Source organism: Felis catus, chromosome A1 (genome assembly GCF_018350175.1).
Source record: "Felis catus isolate Fca126 chromosome A1, F.catus_Fca126_mat1.0, whole genome shotgun sequence".
Classification (NCBI taxonomy): Eukaryota; Metazoa; Chordata; class Mammalia; order Carnivora; family Felidae; genus Felis; species Felis catus.
Window position 1 is genome coordinate 20540741 of NC_058368.1, and position 14394 is coordinate 20555134.

The 14394-nt window shown below is 40.8% G+C and overlaps 1 protein-coding gene across 4 annotated transcripts in view; it reads right to left on the reverse strand.

The window, feature by feature from the left end:
• Positions 1–2635: 2635 nt before the first annotated feature.
• The window catches only part of RNASEH2B (ribonuclease H2 subunit B), a 68050-nt gene continuing 56291 nt past the window's right edge, over positions 2636–14394 (reverse strand). For 3 of the 4 annotated variants that reach the window (XM_023251282.2, XM_045052620.1, XM_019826097.3), the window contains one exon: positions 12402–12850. In XM_023251282.2, the coding sequence (XP_023107050.2) occupies positions 12734–12850 (117 nt within the window). In that variant the 3' untranslated portion in view covers positions 12402–12733. Of the gene's footprint in view, positions 2832–12401; positions 12851–14394 lie in introns of those variants that run through there. The other variant, XM_045052622.1, reaches the window with a different exon arrangement.

A 14394-nucleotide genomic window follows, 5' to 3' on the forward strand; every position in this document is an offset into this window, starting at 1 on the left:
TAAAAGTCCTTGACAATTTGACGAGGAAGGAGGATCTCCTTGTATTTGTGCATCGGCGACTCCTGTACTGAGCGGGGAACACGTGAGACACGCTCAGCTCTGTGGGGACTAGAGACACTAGGGCCACATGGTCTCTACCCTCAAGACTGCCGACAATCCAGGTGGGCGACAGCCTTAAACCTGGGGGCAGCGGGCGTGTGGAGGAATGGGCTTTTTTTTTTTTTTTGAAAGTGCTGGGGTTTTAGTGCCATTGATCTACTTTAGTTTTAGTTTCCCTGTGAACTATTTCTGAAGAAGGAACCAGTAAGACAACATAGTAACATACAATATATACGGCATTTATAAGTATATGATATGAAAACCACGTAGATGAAACAATGAAAGAGACTGCATGAAAAGTGAGTGTGGGGTTCCCAGCTGGAAAAGGGTAGAAACTCAATATTGGAAATTGAACAGCTAAGAAAAGGAGCTGGTTCAGGGCCAATGAAACAGTCACCTAGAGGAGCCTGAGCAGTGGTGAGGGTGGGGATTGTTTTCACCTTCTCTTGTCTTTTAAACTTTTTGGGAATGTCTCATGAATTGCTGCGTAAAGATTAAAAAGGTAACGACTGTTTAGAATTTTAGGTGTGTTGAATTTAAAGTGATGGTAGTTCTTCACAGTTCCGAGGTCAATGAAATATGAGGTCGGGGCACAGGTAAGAGAGTGGGGCTTCCGGTGACAAGTTAGGTGTCACCCGTGTTCGTGACTTTGGCCACCAAGGAGTGGGTTATATTTGAGGCAGTGTGTGTGTGTGTATTTGTATGTGTACATATGTGTGTGTATATTTGTGTGTGTATTTGTATGTGTACATATGCATGTGTGTATATTTGTGTGTGTATTTGTACGTGTACGTGTGTGTGTGTGTGTGTGTGTGTGTGTGTGTGTGTAGCGAGAGACAGAGAGGGGGAGGGAGAGGAGAAGAGGAGAAAAGAAAGCAGCAGAGGAGCAAGGACACAATTGATAAGTGGATCCAGTGGAAGACTCAGAACTGTTCCAACAAGACTTTCTCAAGCTGGGGAAGCCTCGTCCATGTGGGAGCCTGGTGCCCACGCAAGGTTTCCCAGCAGTGTCTTCCTGGAGGAGAAAGAGATAAGCGACAGCTGTCACATCCGCTGGCTCTCCTGCCCTTGTACGAGGTCCTGAGAGGCTAACCGAGTTGTTCCCGGATACATAGCACACTTTGCAATAAAACTCCAGGGCTGGCAGTTGCTCTGGGCCAAAATATACACTGGACCCCAAGGACAGTGCTTGAGATTATGCAAGGAGAGGACGGAAAAGGCCAGGTTTTAACTCTACAACCGTGTGTTGAACTAGGTGTCAGGCTCTTGGTTCTTACCCAAATGGCCTGGATTCCAAACAGGTGATTTCTGCCAAGTGCTCCCTCTTGGAAGCCTGTAGGTACACCCTCGTTCCACAGCTGACTCTCTAGAGTTGGGTTTCTGAAGAGGACGGTTCACGTACCAACTACAGAGCACGGGAATATTAAAAGTCCTTCAAGGTTAATGCAAATTTCTCTGTGTGGAAGGAGATGTGTAAAAAAATTACAAAGTACTTTCCAGAACCAGGTACTACTTACCTGCTGGAGTTAGAGAATCAGAAACAAAGCTATTTCAAGAAGAGGTTCGGGGTCCTGTCTGAATGCAGGAAGATCACCGAGTGGCTTCTACTCTGCTCCCCTTGTGTGTCCGATGGACGAGCCCGCTCAAATCCCTGGATGTCTTTGCACAAATCCCTCCACTGCCCCCTACAGCATACTCACTGTGCATCGATTTCCCCATGAAATTTTCTGGCAGGTACTTGCCACTTTCCCCCATGTCTTAGGTCCTCACTTTTAAAAATAGTAATAACACACATACTAGGCTTCTTTTAAAAATGTCAATGTTTATAACTCCAGCAGGTCATACGATACCCGTGTTCAGCTACCACGTTGAATTAGAAGGAGCTGACAAATTAATAAAGAGTAAAGAAAAGTCAGGCTTTCCCTCCCCTCCCCTCCCCTTCTTTCTTTTTTAAGTAAGGGTAGAAACTTGGTTCAACAGAGCTTTTAGTGTGCGGAAATCAAGTACTTATGGTCGGCACACACATCCCTAAAACACATTCACCTGGCCCCAGGGAGGCATTACTTCTAGGCCAGCACGGTCAGGTTTTCGAAAGGACCCCAATCTCACAAAGAGCCTTCTCCTCCCACTGCTTTGAAATCAGAAGCACGAGGCTGTGGAAGAGAAGACAGGCTGCGGGCAGAGGGGCGGTGTGGCTGGAGCTCCTCAGACCCCAGGCGGATTCACACCCAGAGGCTGCTCTCAAGTTCCAGGGACGGAATTGCCTCCAGGGTGGCATGCCATTAACCAATGGACGGGCGGTAGCAAAGAAGAAATGAATCATCAGTGGGTAGTTCTTTAAAATACACCTTTTGGGGGCGCCTGGGTGGCGCACTCGGTTAAGCGTCCGACTTCAGCCGGGTCACGATCTCGCGGTCCGTGAGTTCGAGCCCCGCGTCGGGCTCTGGGCTGATGGCTCAGAGCCTGGAGCCTGTTTCCGATTCCGTGTCTCCCTCTCTCTCTGCCCCTCCCCCGTTCATGCTCTGTCTCTCTCTGTCCCAAAAATAAATAAACGTTGAAAAAAAAATATTAAAAAAATAAAATAAAATACACCTTTTGGCATTTGGAGAATTTCCAGGAGGCGCAGAAGAAACAGTCTTAGCCCTTTGAGAGTATCTGAAGTTCTAGAAGAAGCAGCCAAGCTTTGAGTGGAACGGCTGTCACTTGTCCCTTCTCTGTCTTTGTGCTGCCACCTAGAGAGAAAAGGAAAACATATGTTGTATTCCGCCGAGGAGAAGCAGTCATCTGACACCCCCAGCACTATCTGCACCTTCTAGAACAGAAAAGCGAGGCGGGCTGTTCTAGTTCTGAGAAACAGCAGCGGTTAAACTTCTGCTTCTGAGGGAAGACCTCAGGTAAGGGCCAGGGCTCCCGTCGTGGCCAGCCTCCATCCCCAAGCTCCTTCTGGAGCTAGTATTAGTCTCCTCCAGGAGCACGGGTGGGGAGGAAGCGTATTTTCTTTCCACTGTTCAAATGGAGTGAAAGACGAAATCTTCAGTTCACCCGAATTTATGGAATGGACACCATCATTTTACCAAAAAAAATATAAGAAACCTATGAAAACAAGGTTCTACGATGAATGATTCTTAAATCCTTTCTACTCTTTGCCTTTTCCTTTCTTTTTTGTTAAACGCAGATCCTTTTATGAGACAGTGGGAGGCCTTATGTGGACCCCAGTGTATAAAAAATAGGTATCTATAGACTTGTTGGCGGAAGTTGTCGTCCCTAAAGAAGACTTGACTCTGAACACGTGTAATTACGATCCGCTGTTTTCCGTGTCCAAGTTCAAACATCATTTATTCTGGAGCGGATTTTTTTTTAAGTTAATGGAAATCAGATCTCCGTGCCATAGTGGGGGATGACCTTCCCTAAGCACCTGCCTCCCCAGGACTATCACCCTCCCTTCCCCTTCTGCCATAGCCCTGGCACCACATGACATGCCCACCTCTCTGCTCGCAGACCAGAAACTTGAAGGCAGGTGTTTTTTGTTGGCCACGTTGACAACAGCATTTCCAGCGCCCGGGACATTTGGCGTGTAGCAGGTGCTCGGTATATGTTTTTAAAGGAATAAATGAATCTGCGCTTGTCCCTTGGCTTTTTTCTCTTTTCAAAGAGCAAATACCACGACTAACTTTAACTTTACACATCTTCTGATTCAAATACACGTGTAAGGTAACACCTCTTCTAACATGTGTAAAGAAGTCGATTCCTCTATAAATCACATACGGTGTTTTTCCTCCCTCTCACACGGGCTTGACTAACGGGAGGCCATCAAAATAACATTTATTAAGCAAAGTACAGGAAACGCTAAAATGCTGAGGCTGAATTGAAGATCTGACGTGCAGAGGCACCAGCTAAGTAGAGGCTTTCCTTAAATTCTGGCTCACCACTGCTGAGGATGCACGGACCTGCAGAACCCGTTTTGAATACGGCAAGAAGATGAAGCCCAGGAAATCTGAGTGTCCCTTCCTTAAGATAAAACTCACAATTAAAACAGACTAGTGAAGGAGAAACGGCCATAAAGCTACACACACAACGGTATGAGTAAGGTACCTTTGAGGTAGGCTGCAAGGAAAGAGGCCTGGGCCGGAGGGTAAAAGGGCAGCGGTGGGCTCAGCCACTCTCAGTCTGTGCCACCCACCGTGACCAACATGGAACAGGGACACCCTCCCTTTCTGGTCTACGTCAGAGGGTTGTTGTAAGGATCAGTGCAGCTACTGAGAAGCGGTGGCTGCGGAAACCATAAAGGGCTATTCAAACACAAGGTAGGAAACCGCTCTGTCAGTCTAATGACCCTGAGCAGTGTGTAAACACCAGCGTATGAAAGGTGTATAAGCCTGATCGCTTCTTCCCATTATTCAGATGAGTCAAAGCCTGTGGCCATCCTCTAAGGACACTAAGAAAATACCAGTACACCTCCCTTCCTGGTCCAGGAGCTCTTTGTCTTCTACAGAGAGGTTTGACTCTTCAATGCAGCTGACTCTGGAGCTCTCCAGAGCTTGCATTAGTCCTGGAGAGAGGGCTTGTGGGAGGACGTATGTGATACACGGCGTCTAGCAAGTTCCATCACCTTTAATAACGGAGGAAGTCCGTCCTAACCATGTGAGGAGACTGTCTTTCAAATCTAGTGATGGCATGACTTCCTAGAGTGTGACGGAAGTCAGTTCCTCTGGAGAGAGGGAGTTTGGTCTGGGAGTCAGGGTCCTGAGGTGAGCTTCTGGCTCAGCTCTTTATCAGCCGAGTGACCTCAGGCACATAAGGTGAACTTCGCTTTTCCAACTGTAAAATGGGGGAAATAATAACCAATTGTGCCCTACGGTTTCTGGAAGGATCAATCACATAAATCCACGTGAAAAGTGCTTAACATCTGCTGAGCACTTGGTGAGCCTTTGTTATTACTTCCCCCAAATGGTGTTCTTCACGGTTTTTTTTCGCTGCAAGGTAATGTAATCTAAGGAAAATGAAGAAAAGAGACAAGTCTATACCAGGGACACCGCAAGAGCCAGAACGAGCATGTTGGCAGGTTTCCTTCGGACTTTCTTCCAGTCAAACAGGTAAGATAATCCACTTAAAGAACTCAGAGGAGTGCCTGATGCATGCTAAGTAGTGGATGGATACTAACTCTGAAGCATTTTTCTCCTGGGTATATAGGAGCTGAGGCTCCCCACCCAGCAGCAACTGCAGGGAAGGACATAAAAGGACTCACTGATCGACACTCATTTCACAGGGAACACACGGCTGTGGGCCAGCAAAGCTAGTGATTTGCTCCCGGGCCCACAGAGTTAAGGCAGGTTCCAGGGACAGTATAATCCAGCTACTGTAAATTAACCGGTCTTTTTAGACCAATTATTCTTACTTTTTAAAACTTTTTAGTTTAGTTGGAAACACGGTGGTTGTTGGTCACTTTTCACTTTATTACATTTTTACAGATTCAGATATCTGTTTCCTGTTAGTGTCATAAGTTCGCACATAACAAAAGCAACACTGTACATTGGGTAAGTAAAGGGATGCTTTTTAGCTTCTCACTTCCAAATTGCCTTCGGGTCTTGCTAAGTCTCCTCATGAGAGAAACATGATCCTGGGAATGGGCACAGCACACGAGAAACACACCCGAACTAACACAACACGATCCACTTGACATCCACATTAAAGTGGATGGAGGAGAATCTCCTCGGGAACGCAGGACCAGGGAAGTATAAGCCTCGAAAGACGAGAGAGCCTGAGAGCCGGGGTACAGGGAACATTTAAATCGAAGATAAACCAGACATAAAAAAGAAAAGAACGCTGGTAATTCTGAGATCCGCTTCAGAATTATGTATGGTTTGGTGAAAACGGAGGCTCTTGTGTAAGTACCTAAGTGGTTTTATAGTTTGCAGAAGTTTTTGAAGCTCACCCCGAACTCAGCACATGAATCAAAAAAGATAAATAACGTTAAGTAACAGAAGCAAAGGACCAAGAGATTTAAGTAAGCTCTTTGGGTTAGACGTCACTATCCTGGCTCCTATGTCACCCTGCCCTACGACTGTAGCTGTTGTGGGGATTCAAGGAGTTATTATATGTAAAGTGCTCAGAACAGCAGAAATACATAAATGCTATACAGTGTGCGTGGTTATTAGAATAATCAGTTCTTAGTATTATGAAATGATCACATGAAAAACAGGATATTAGCATAGTTTCAAAAACTGAGGGGCATTTTTACAAAATAACTGACCAGTATTCTCAGAGTTGTCAAAGTCATTGAAAGACAAAGGAAGATTGAGAGACTCACATGCTAGAAAAATCAGAGGAGACAGGGCAACTAAATGCAATGTGTGATGGTGGATTAGATTCTGGAGTAGAGGGGCGCCTAGGGAGCCGTGGAGTGTCAGTCGGTTAAGCGTCTGACTCTTGGTTCTGGCTCAGGTCATGGTCTTGCAGTTCATGAGTTCAAGCCCTGCGTCAGGCTCTATGCTGAAAGCACAGAGCCTGCTGGGGATTCTCTTTCTCCCTCTCTCTCTGCCCCTCCCCTGCTCACTCTGTCTCTCTCTCAAAATAAATAAACTTAAAACGTTAATGTAAAAATAGGTGAAACTCAAATAAGGTGGTAAATCAGTTAATACTATTGCATTATTGTAAATTTCCTGGGTTTGATCATTATACTATGTTTACATAAGGTGTTGACATTAGAGGAAGCTGGGTGAAAAGTATATGTAAACTCTATTGCTTTTGCAACTTCTCTATATATTTAAAATCATTCCAAAATTAAAAAGTAAAGAAAAAAAGAAAGAGAAAGAGACCCCGAAGTGACAGAGATGATGCAACCCGTAGACAGGGACATTTAAGCAACTATTGTAACTATAATGAAATATTTGAGAAGAGAAATGGAAAGACATAAAAAAGAACCAAATGGAGAATCCAGAACTGAAAATTACCATATTTGAAATAAAAATTTACTAGCTGAGGTTAATGGAAGATGACACAGAATAAGATAAAGTAAACTTGAAAACACAATGGGAGAACTGTCTAAAATGGAACATAAAACAAAATCCAGAAACTCAGTGAGAGCACTGGTGGGCTATTATCAAGTGGTCTAACATACGTGTAGATAGAAGTCCTAGAAGCTGAGGGGGTGAGAAGAAAAAAAAAAAAAGCAGGAAAATATTTAAAGAAACACTGACCAGAAATTTTCCAAATTTGATAAAAAATCACAAATTCAAAGATTCAAGAAGCTCGATAGGCCCACAGACAAGTTAGCACAAAGAAACCCACATGAACACATCATAATCAACTTGCTGAAAACTAACAATAAAGAAAAATCTTAAAAGAAGCCAGGGAGGAAAGGGAACACACTTTATATAAGCTAGAGGAAATACAAAAATTATCACAGATGTCTCATCAGAAATCACACAAGCCACAAGACAATGAATCTTTGGAGGGATCAAAGAAGTTAAAAAGTTTTTAGTTGGATCAACCAAAAAAACCAAAACAAAACAAAAACAAAAACAAAAAAAGACACGACCAATCAGGTATGAAAAAAGAAAATCACTACAGATCCACAGATATAAAAGAGATAATAAAAATATGAGAAACAACTTATGTCAATAAACTTGACAATACAGATGAAACACATATTTCTTTGAAAGACAGAAATTACTTAAACTGGTGCACACACACAGAAGAAAATTAGGATAGCTCTCTATCTATTACAGAAATTGAATTAGTAATTAAAAATTTCCCCAGAAAGAAAATTCCAGGCCCAAATGGCTTCATTTGGTGAATTCTGTCCAACATAAAAGGAAGCAACAATTACTAATCTCATATAAACTCTTTCAGAAAATAGGTGATGAGAGGATATTTCTCAATTTATTTTCTAAGGTCAGTTTTACTCTGACACTAAAACTAGACAGAATTATTACAAGTAAGGAAAACCACAGACCAACATCCTTCATGAACAGAGATACAAAAATCCTTTACAAAATATTAGGAAGTAAAACACAATACTGTATGTGAAAAGAAGAATACACTATAAACCAAGTAGGGTTTTTCCCAGGAATTTAATGATATTTTAATTTTCCAAAATCAATCATTATACTTCACATATTAAGAGATATTCCTCTATTAAAGGAAAACTACATGATCATCTCAATAAATTAGGAAAAAAAATGTGGCAAAATTCAATATCCATTCCTGATCAAAACTCTTGGTGAACTGGGGGTAGGAGAGAAATCCACAAAAACCATGCACATCGATTGATAGAAGCAATGAGCACATTTTGTGCCTAGATTTTGGTTTCTAAATACCATTCTCCATGATAAGGAACCCTGGATTTTTAGGAAAAAGGCCGATTCATGGCTTGGGCAGAAGGAGTACCAGAGCCTGGAATAAACTGTCACAGAAGAAGAAAGGAAGTATTAAAGAATAATAGAAACACACCAAGAAGATACAGAGGCCAGCTAGAAGGGGCTCCCACTGGCCCTTCTGGGACAATATGAACAACAAAATAATTTAATATAACACAGTGGGCAAAGTAAAAAATCTACAAGTCCATACTGATATAAATTCATAGATGAAAAATAAGTAGAGAAGGGAAAGCTATTCCTTATTTTTAAAATGCCAGCTAAATAAAAAGAAATAAATATAGAAGAAATGAAGGAGTTAGAAAAATCACCAGTCAATTCTAAACCTTGTGGGCGAATGTTTGATGAGGAATAGTATAGTTAAAAATCCCAGAGTATTTATCTGTAAATTATCTATTAATTATAAAGAAAAAAACATTAACTCTACAGTGGATAAACCTGTATCAAAGTTTACCACCACCTTAATCTAGGTGAACATCATTGGTATTGGGTCACACTGTGACTCCTGATATGGTGCAATGAGAAAGACACATCATCACCTCCGTGGGTGCCCATTAGGTATCATTCAAATCTAATCAAGAGGAAACATTAGGCAAACTCAAAGTACAGAACATTCTACCAAGTAATGGCCTGTATTCAATAATGTCAAGATCAAGTAAGACAAAGAAAAGGTGGGAAGTTCTTCCAGATTAAAGACTGTAACAACAATGAAAAAGAAGTCTCAGTGCTAGCTGGTTTTATCAAACGTTTTCTTTAATATGTTTCAATACTAGAATATTCCTATGCAAAATTATTCCTTCCAGAACATTGGTCAATAAGGAAAGGTGGCATAATTCTAACGCTAAACATAACAGCAATATTACTTTTGAATACAGATGCAAAAATTCTAAGTAAAAGCCCAGAAAAACAAACTGACATGGCTAACCCACATAGAAAGCATACACTATGGTATTCTTTATCTAATGTCAGGTGGAATTTATGGTAGGAACTCAAGTACAGTTCAATAGTGATAAAAACTCTCTTGTCATCTCAAGAGATGCCAGAAAGATACGATAACAGCCAACACCAATTACTAATTAAAACTTTAAGGAAACTAAGTATGAAAGGAAATTTCAAAAATAGACATTCCTTATATTAACTACAGCTAGTGTCAGAATTAATGGAAACGTACATTAATCAAATCACAAATTAGAATGACTACCATTATTACACTTTAACTGTTCCAGGTATTAACCCATGTAAAAGGACATAAAAGATATAAGAGATATAATAATTAGAGTTACACACAATTTTTTGAAGATACGTATCTTATGCATCAAAACCCCAATATGAATATAATAAAAATATTTAAATTAATAGTTTAGTAAATTGGTCATTTAAAAGATAAATATGTAAAACTGTAAAACTTTGCCAGAAAATAGCCAGTTAGAAGATCTAACTAAAGGAAAAAAAAAAAAAGATTTCATTAATAGCAACAAAAATACCTTAGAGATATGCCTTAAGAGAAATATCTAGAACCTATATGGAGATGGAGAACCAAATGTTAGTGAAAGGTACAGTTAGGATTTTAGGAAATACGTAAAACTACTACATGCCTGAATAACAACAATGAATTTTATAAACACATCTGTTTGTCTCCAAATATTACTGATTTAACAACATCTCAATAGAAATCTCATTGGAGCTTATTCTTAGAACCTGACAAGATAATCCAACAGATCCAATGGAAAAATAAACAGGTGAGAAAACAATTAAATTAGAACTTTGTCTCACAGCACATTTAAACACAAATTCTGTAGATGATTTAAGTAATTAAATATAAAACAAAAAATTAATTATTGAAAAATTAGAAGAAAATAAGTGGTTAACCTTCCTGCAAAGGGAAACATCCTTCTAAGTATAACATCAATATAAAGGAAAAGTTTATACACACACACACACACACACACACACACACACACACGTCTACTTAAAAACCAAAACCATCTGCATGACAAAAAAGTCATACACAAAATTAAAGACAATTTACAGGTCAAGAAAAAAATTAACAATGAATATAGTGGACAAACAAGAATGTCTTTAAGTTATAGAATATCTTTAGGGTCCATAAGAAAAATACTGACACTCCAACAATTAAAAAAAAATTTTTTTTAATGTTTATTTATTTTTGAGACAGTGAGAGACAGAGCATGAACAGGGGAGGGTCAGAGAGAGGGAGACACAGAATCTGACGCAGGCTCCAGGCTCTGAGCCGTCAGCACAGAGCCCGACGTGGGGCTCGAACTCACGGACAGCGAGATCATGACCTGAGCTAAAGTCAGCCGCTTAACCAACTGAGCCACCCAGGCGCCCCGACACTCCAACAATTTAACAGAGGACATAATCAGGCAATTCTCTATAAGATGACAAATGGTGAAGGAAATGTGAAAAAATATTAAATATTATTACTAATTAGGGAAATGTGAATTAAAACCACAATAAAATGCCTTTTTCCCCACTTATTTGCAAAGATAACATTCAAAGCTAACCAGGTGGCATGAATAAGACAAGAACTGATACTACCATATGATACAGTACAAGATCCCATACACTTTCTGTGAAAGATCTTCCCGTAAGTATGTATTTGGAAAGTTTAGTTATAAACTGTGAAGCCCACATCTAAAAATCCATTCTAAGGGAGAACTAAACGTTTTGAACAAAGGGCACCCGGCTGGCTTAATCAGTTGAGCATCTGACTTCGGCTCCGGTCATGATCTTGCAGTCCGTGAGTTTAAGACCCTCTTCGGGCTCTGTGCTGACAGCTCACAGAGCCTGGAGCCCACTTCGGATTCTGTGTCTCCCTTCCTCTTTGCTCCCCCTCCCCCCACCCCCGCTTATTCTCTCTCTCGCCTGCTCTCTCTTGCTCTTGCTCTCTCTCAAAAATAAGTAAATAGGGGCGCCTGGGTGGCGCAGTCGGTTAAGTGTCCGATTTCAGCCAGGTCACGATCTCGCGGTCCGTGAGTTTGAGCCCCGCGTCAGGCTCTGGGCTGATGGCTCAGAGCCTAGAGCCTGTTTCCGATTCTGTGTCTCCCTCTCTCTCTGCCCCTCCCCCGTTCATGCTCTGTCTCTCTCTGTCCCAAAAATAAATAAACGTTGAAAAAAAAAATTAAAAAAAAATAAGTAAATAAACATTAAAAAAATAAAAAAATAAATAAAGGCTTGGACAAATATTTACTTATAATGTAATTCTTCAAACAGTGAAACAGTGTAAGTAATCTAAATGTCATGGTCATGAACTAATCAAGTATCCAAATAATTTAAAATGACCATCATTTAAAAAAAATTTTTTTTTAATGTTTTATTTATTTTTGAGACAGGGAGAGACAGAGCATGAACAGGGGAGGGTCAGAGAGAGGGAGACACAGAATCTGAAACAGGCTCCAGGCTCTGAGCTGTCAGCACAGAGCCCGACGCGGGGCTCGAACTCACGGACCGCGAGATCACGACCTGAGCCGAAGTTGGCCGCTTAACCGACTGAGCCACCCAGGCGCCCCTAAAATGACCATCATTTAAAAAGCATATTTATGAAAAATACTTTGGCAGCCTGGGAAAATGCTCACGAAATTATGTTGTCAAGGAAAAAGATTATAAAATTACTACTACGATTCCTTAAAAAATTATTCTTATAAAAACACATGCCATATTATCTCCAGCCAGTGTCAAGGTGGGAGATTCGAGTTTTAATTTTATACTTTTCTCTATTTTCTGCAAAGAACAGGTACTCATAAAACAGACAGTGTTAAACAAAAGATTTACCAAAAACTAAAGGCTTTTAGAAAACTAGTAGTTTCTGACAGCTGTTATCTGAATTCTCTTGGTACCCTGAAAACCAGATTGCTACAGGTACCATGTGGCAAAGTTGTGCAAAATTACAGGCATACACTCAAATATGGTCACATGTTCATTTATTGAGGAAACTGTGAGGCTAGCTACAGATCAGCTCTGTTCACTTGATGACTTTTCATGATGTCAGACAAGACTCTGAAGGCCACAGGCCATGAAGTTACCCAATTACTTTCCCACATTTTGTTCAGAAACACAAAAATCAAATGCCAAGAAATGTTCGACTCTGAAAATTGCCCTCATTTTAAAAAAGTTTTTTTGTTTTATTTTTTCAAAAGGTGGTAATTAAGGGTCAGGAGGTAGAGTGGCATGGAGGAAGGACAAAAACGGAACCTGGAAGAGGCGAATATTTTTTGCTAGATTTCAGTTTCAAAGTTTCAAGTCTTTTCAATTTTTTTTTTATTTTTTGCAGCGAAAAAGGAATCAATACTTTTCATTCCACTCTTGTCAACTTTAGCCAAAGCCTTCTGAGCTGCGGTCATTTTGTTATTTTTCTGTTAAGGAAAATAAGAGAACAATTGTTACAAATGTAACGTTTATGAATCATACATGCAAATCAAACAAGACCACGCATGTCTCAAGGTTCATTAAGAGAAGTATTTGCTGGTAACGTGCTTCATAAGGGAATGATAATTTTTTTTTTAAGTTCTGATTTCTATTCAGAATTCAGACCTAAGACACAAAATACGTTAAAAGAACCAGGACGCAAAACGGCCGCCTTCTAAGGAGGGGAATGTTGCAACCAATGGTTTACTTTAGGGGAGTAATTCTGGAGGGTGTTTTCAGTGCAATAACACCAACAAAGGAACTGACATAGGCTGCGGTTGTCAGAGGAGGAATTACAGCCTGGTATTACAGCACAATGAATAATTCACAACAATTTACTGTTCGAGTTTATTCATAGGCTCTCCGGGAAACCAAGGCCAACACTATAATATTCAAAAGATAACCTGTACTGCAGAGCATCCCGGACCAGCAGGACCACTGCCCTGGGATTCCTCCAACTAAGAACTTTTCAAAAAGGTGACTTCAAGTGACTCTGCCTTTTAAATTTCTATCTCTTTATGGTCACTGTATGTTTTGTTTTGGTTTGTTGCCACATCCTGGAACGGGCACTAACAGGAGGTAAATAGTAGCCGAGTTTCCTTCAGTGCATCATAACTTCTCAGCAGAAGCATACGCGATGGGAAGCAGCGAAGGAAAAAAATTCCTGTGTCTCCCTGTGAACTGTGAGATAGTCATTGACAGAGAACCTTTTAAGGGCACGGTGTCTGATCCCTGAAACCTTGCTTCTCACGTTCTGTACTTCTATTTTAGAAGGCTTATTTTCTCACGGGATGGTGAAAAGTGGCAGTCTCTTCGAGACAAGTTATCCCCTGTTTTTAACAGACAGCCGGGTCCAGCCCCTCATTTCCCTGGGGCGGTGCCCAAATAGATACAACAGAAAGCAGCAGTTCCAAGGGTGGGGCAGAAGCAGTTCTCACAGAGAATGCCAAAACTTCCCTGCTTACAGAAGCCATTGAGGTGACCAGCTGTCTTGCCAGATCTCAACCTGGATTTTCCCCTGACGTCACATGCCCAGATGAATTATGTATAGATCAAAGAAGAAAATTATAAAAAAACCCATTAAGCTCTAAGGTGGGGGGGGGGTTAAATGTTAAAATCCAAGTGGAAGTTAATTTATCTTGGATTGGGCAAGGTCTTTTTAAGCATAAAAATAATGAGAAAATCACAAGAAGAAACAATTCCTATTATTTAATCCTCAGAAAAACTTAAAGCTGTTAAAAAATCAAATGAAAAGGATAAACACAGATTAGAAAATTATTTGTACCCTATTTCATATTAGTAATTACGGTCCTCGTCATAAGTTCCGGGAAGCTTCCAGGCAGTAGAGTTGACAAAAAATGACCTGTGGAGGCCCCCTCTCTTTGTGCCCCCCTACTCTTAATATAGAGCAAAGGGTAGGCACACTCTGGCTAAGCATATTGCCTTCGTGCCTCCCAAGTCTTCTTGACTTGCCATATCCATTGCCATTCAC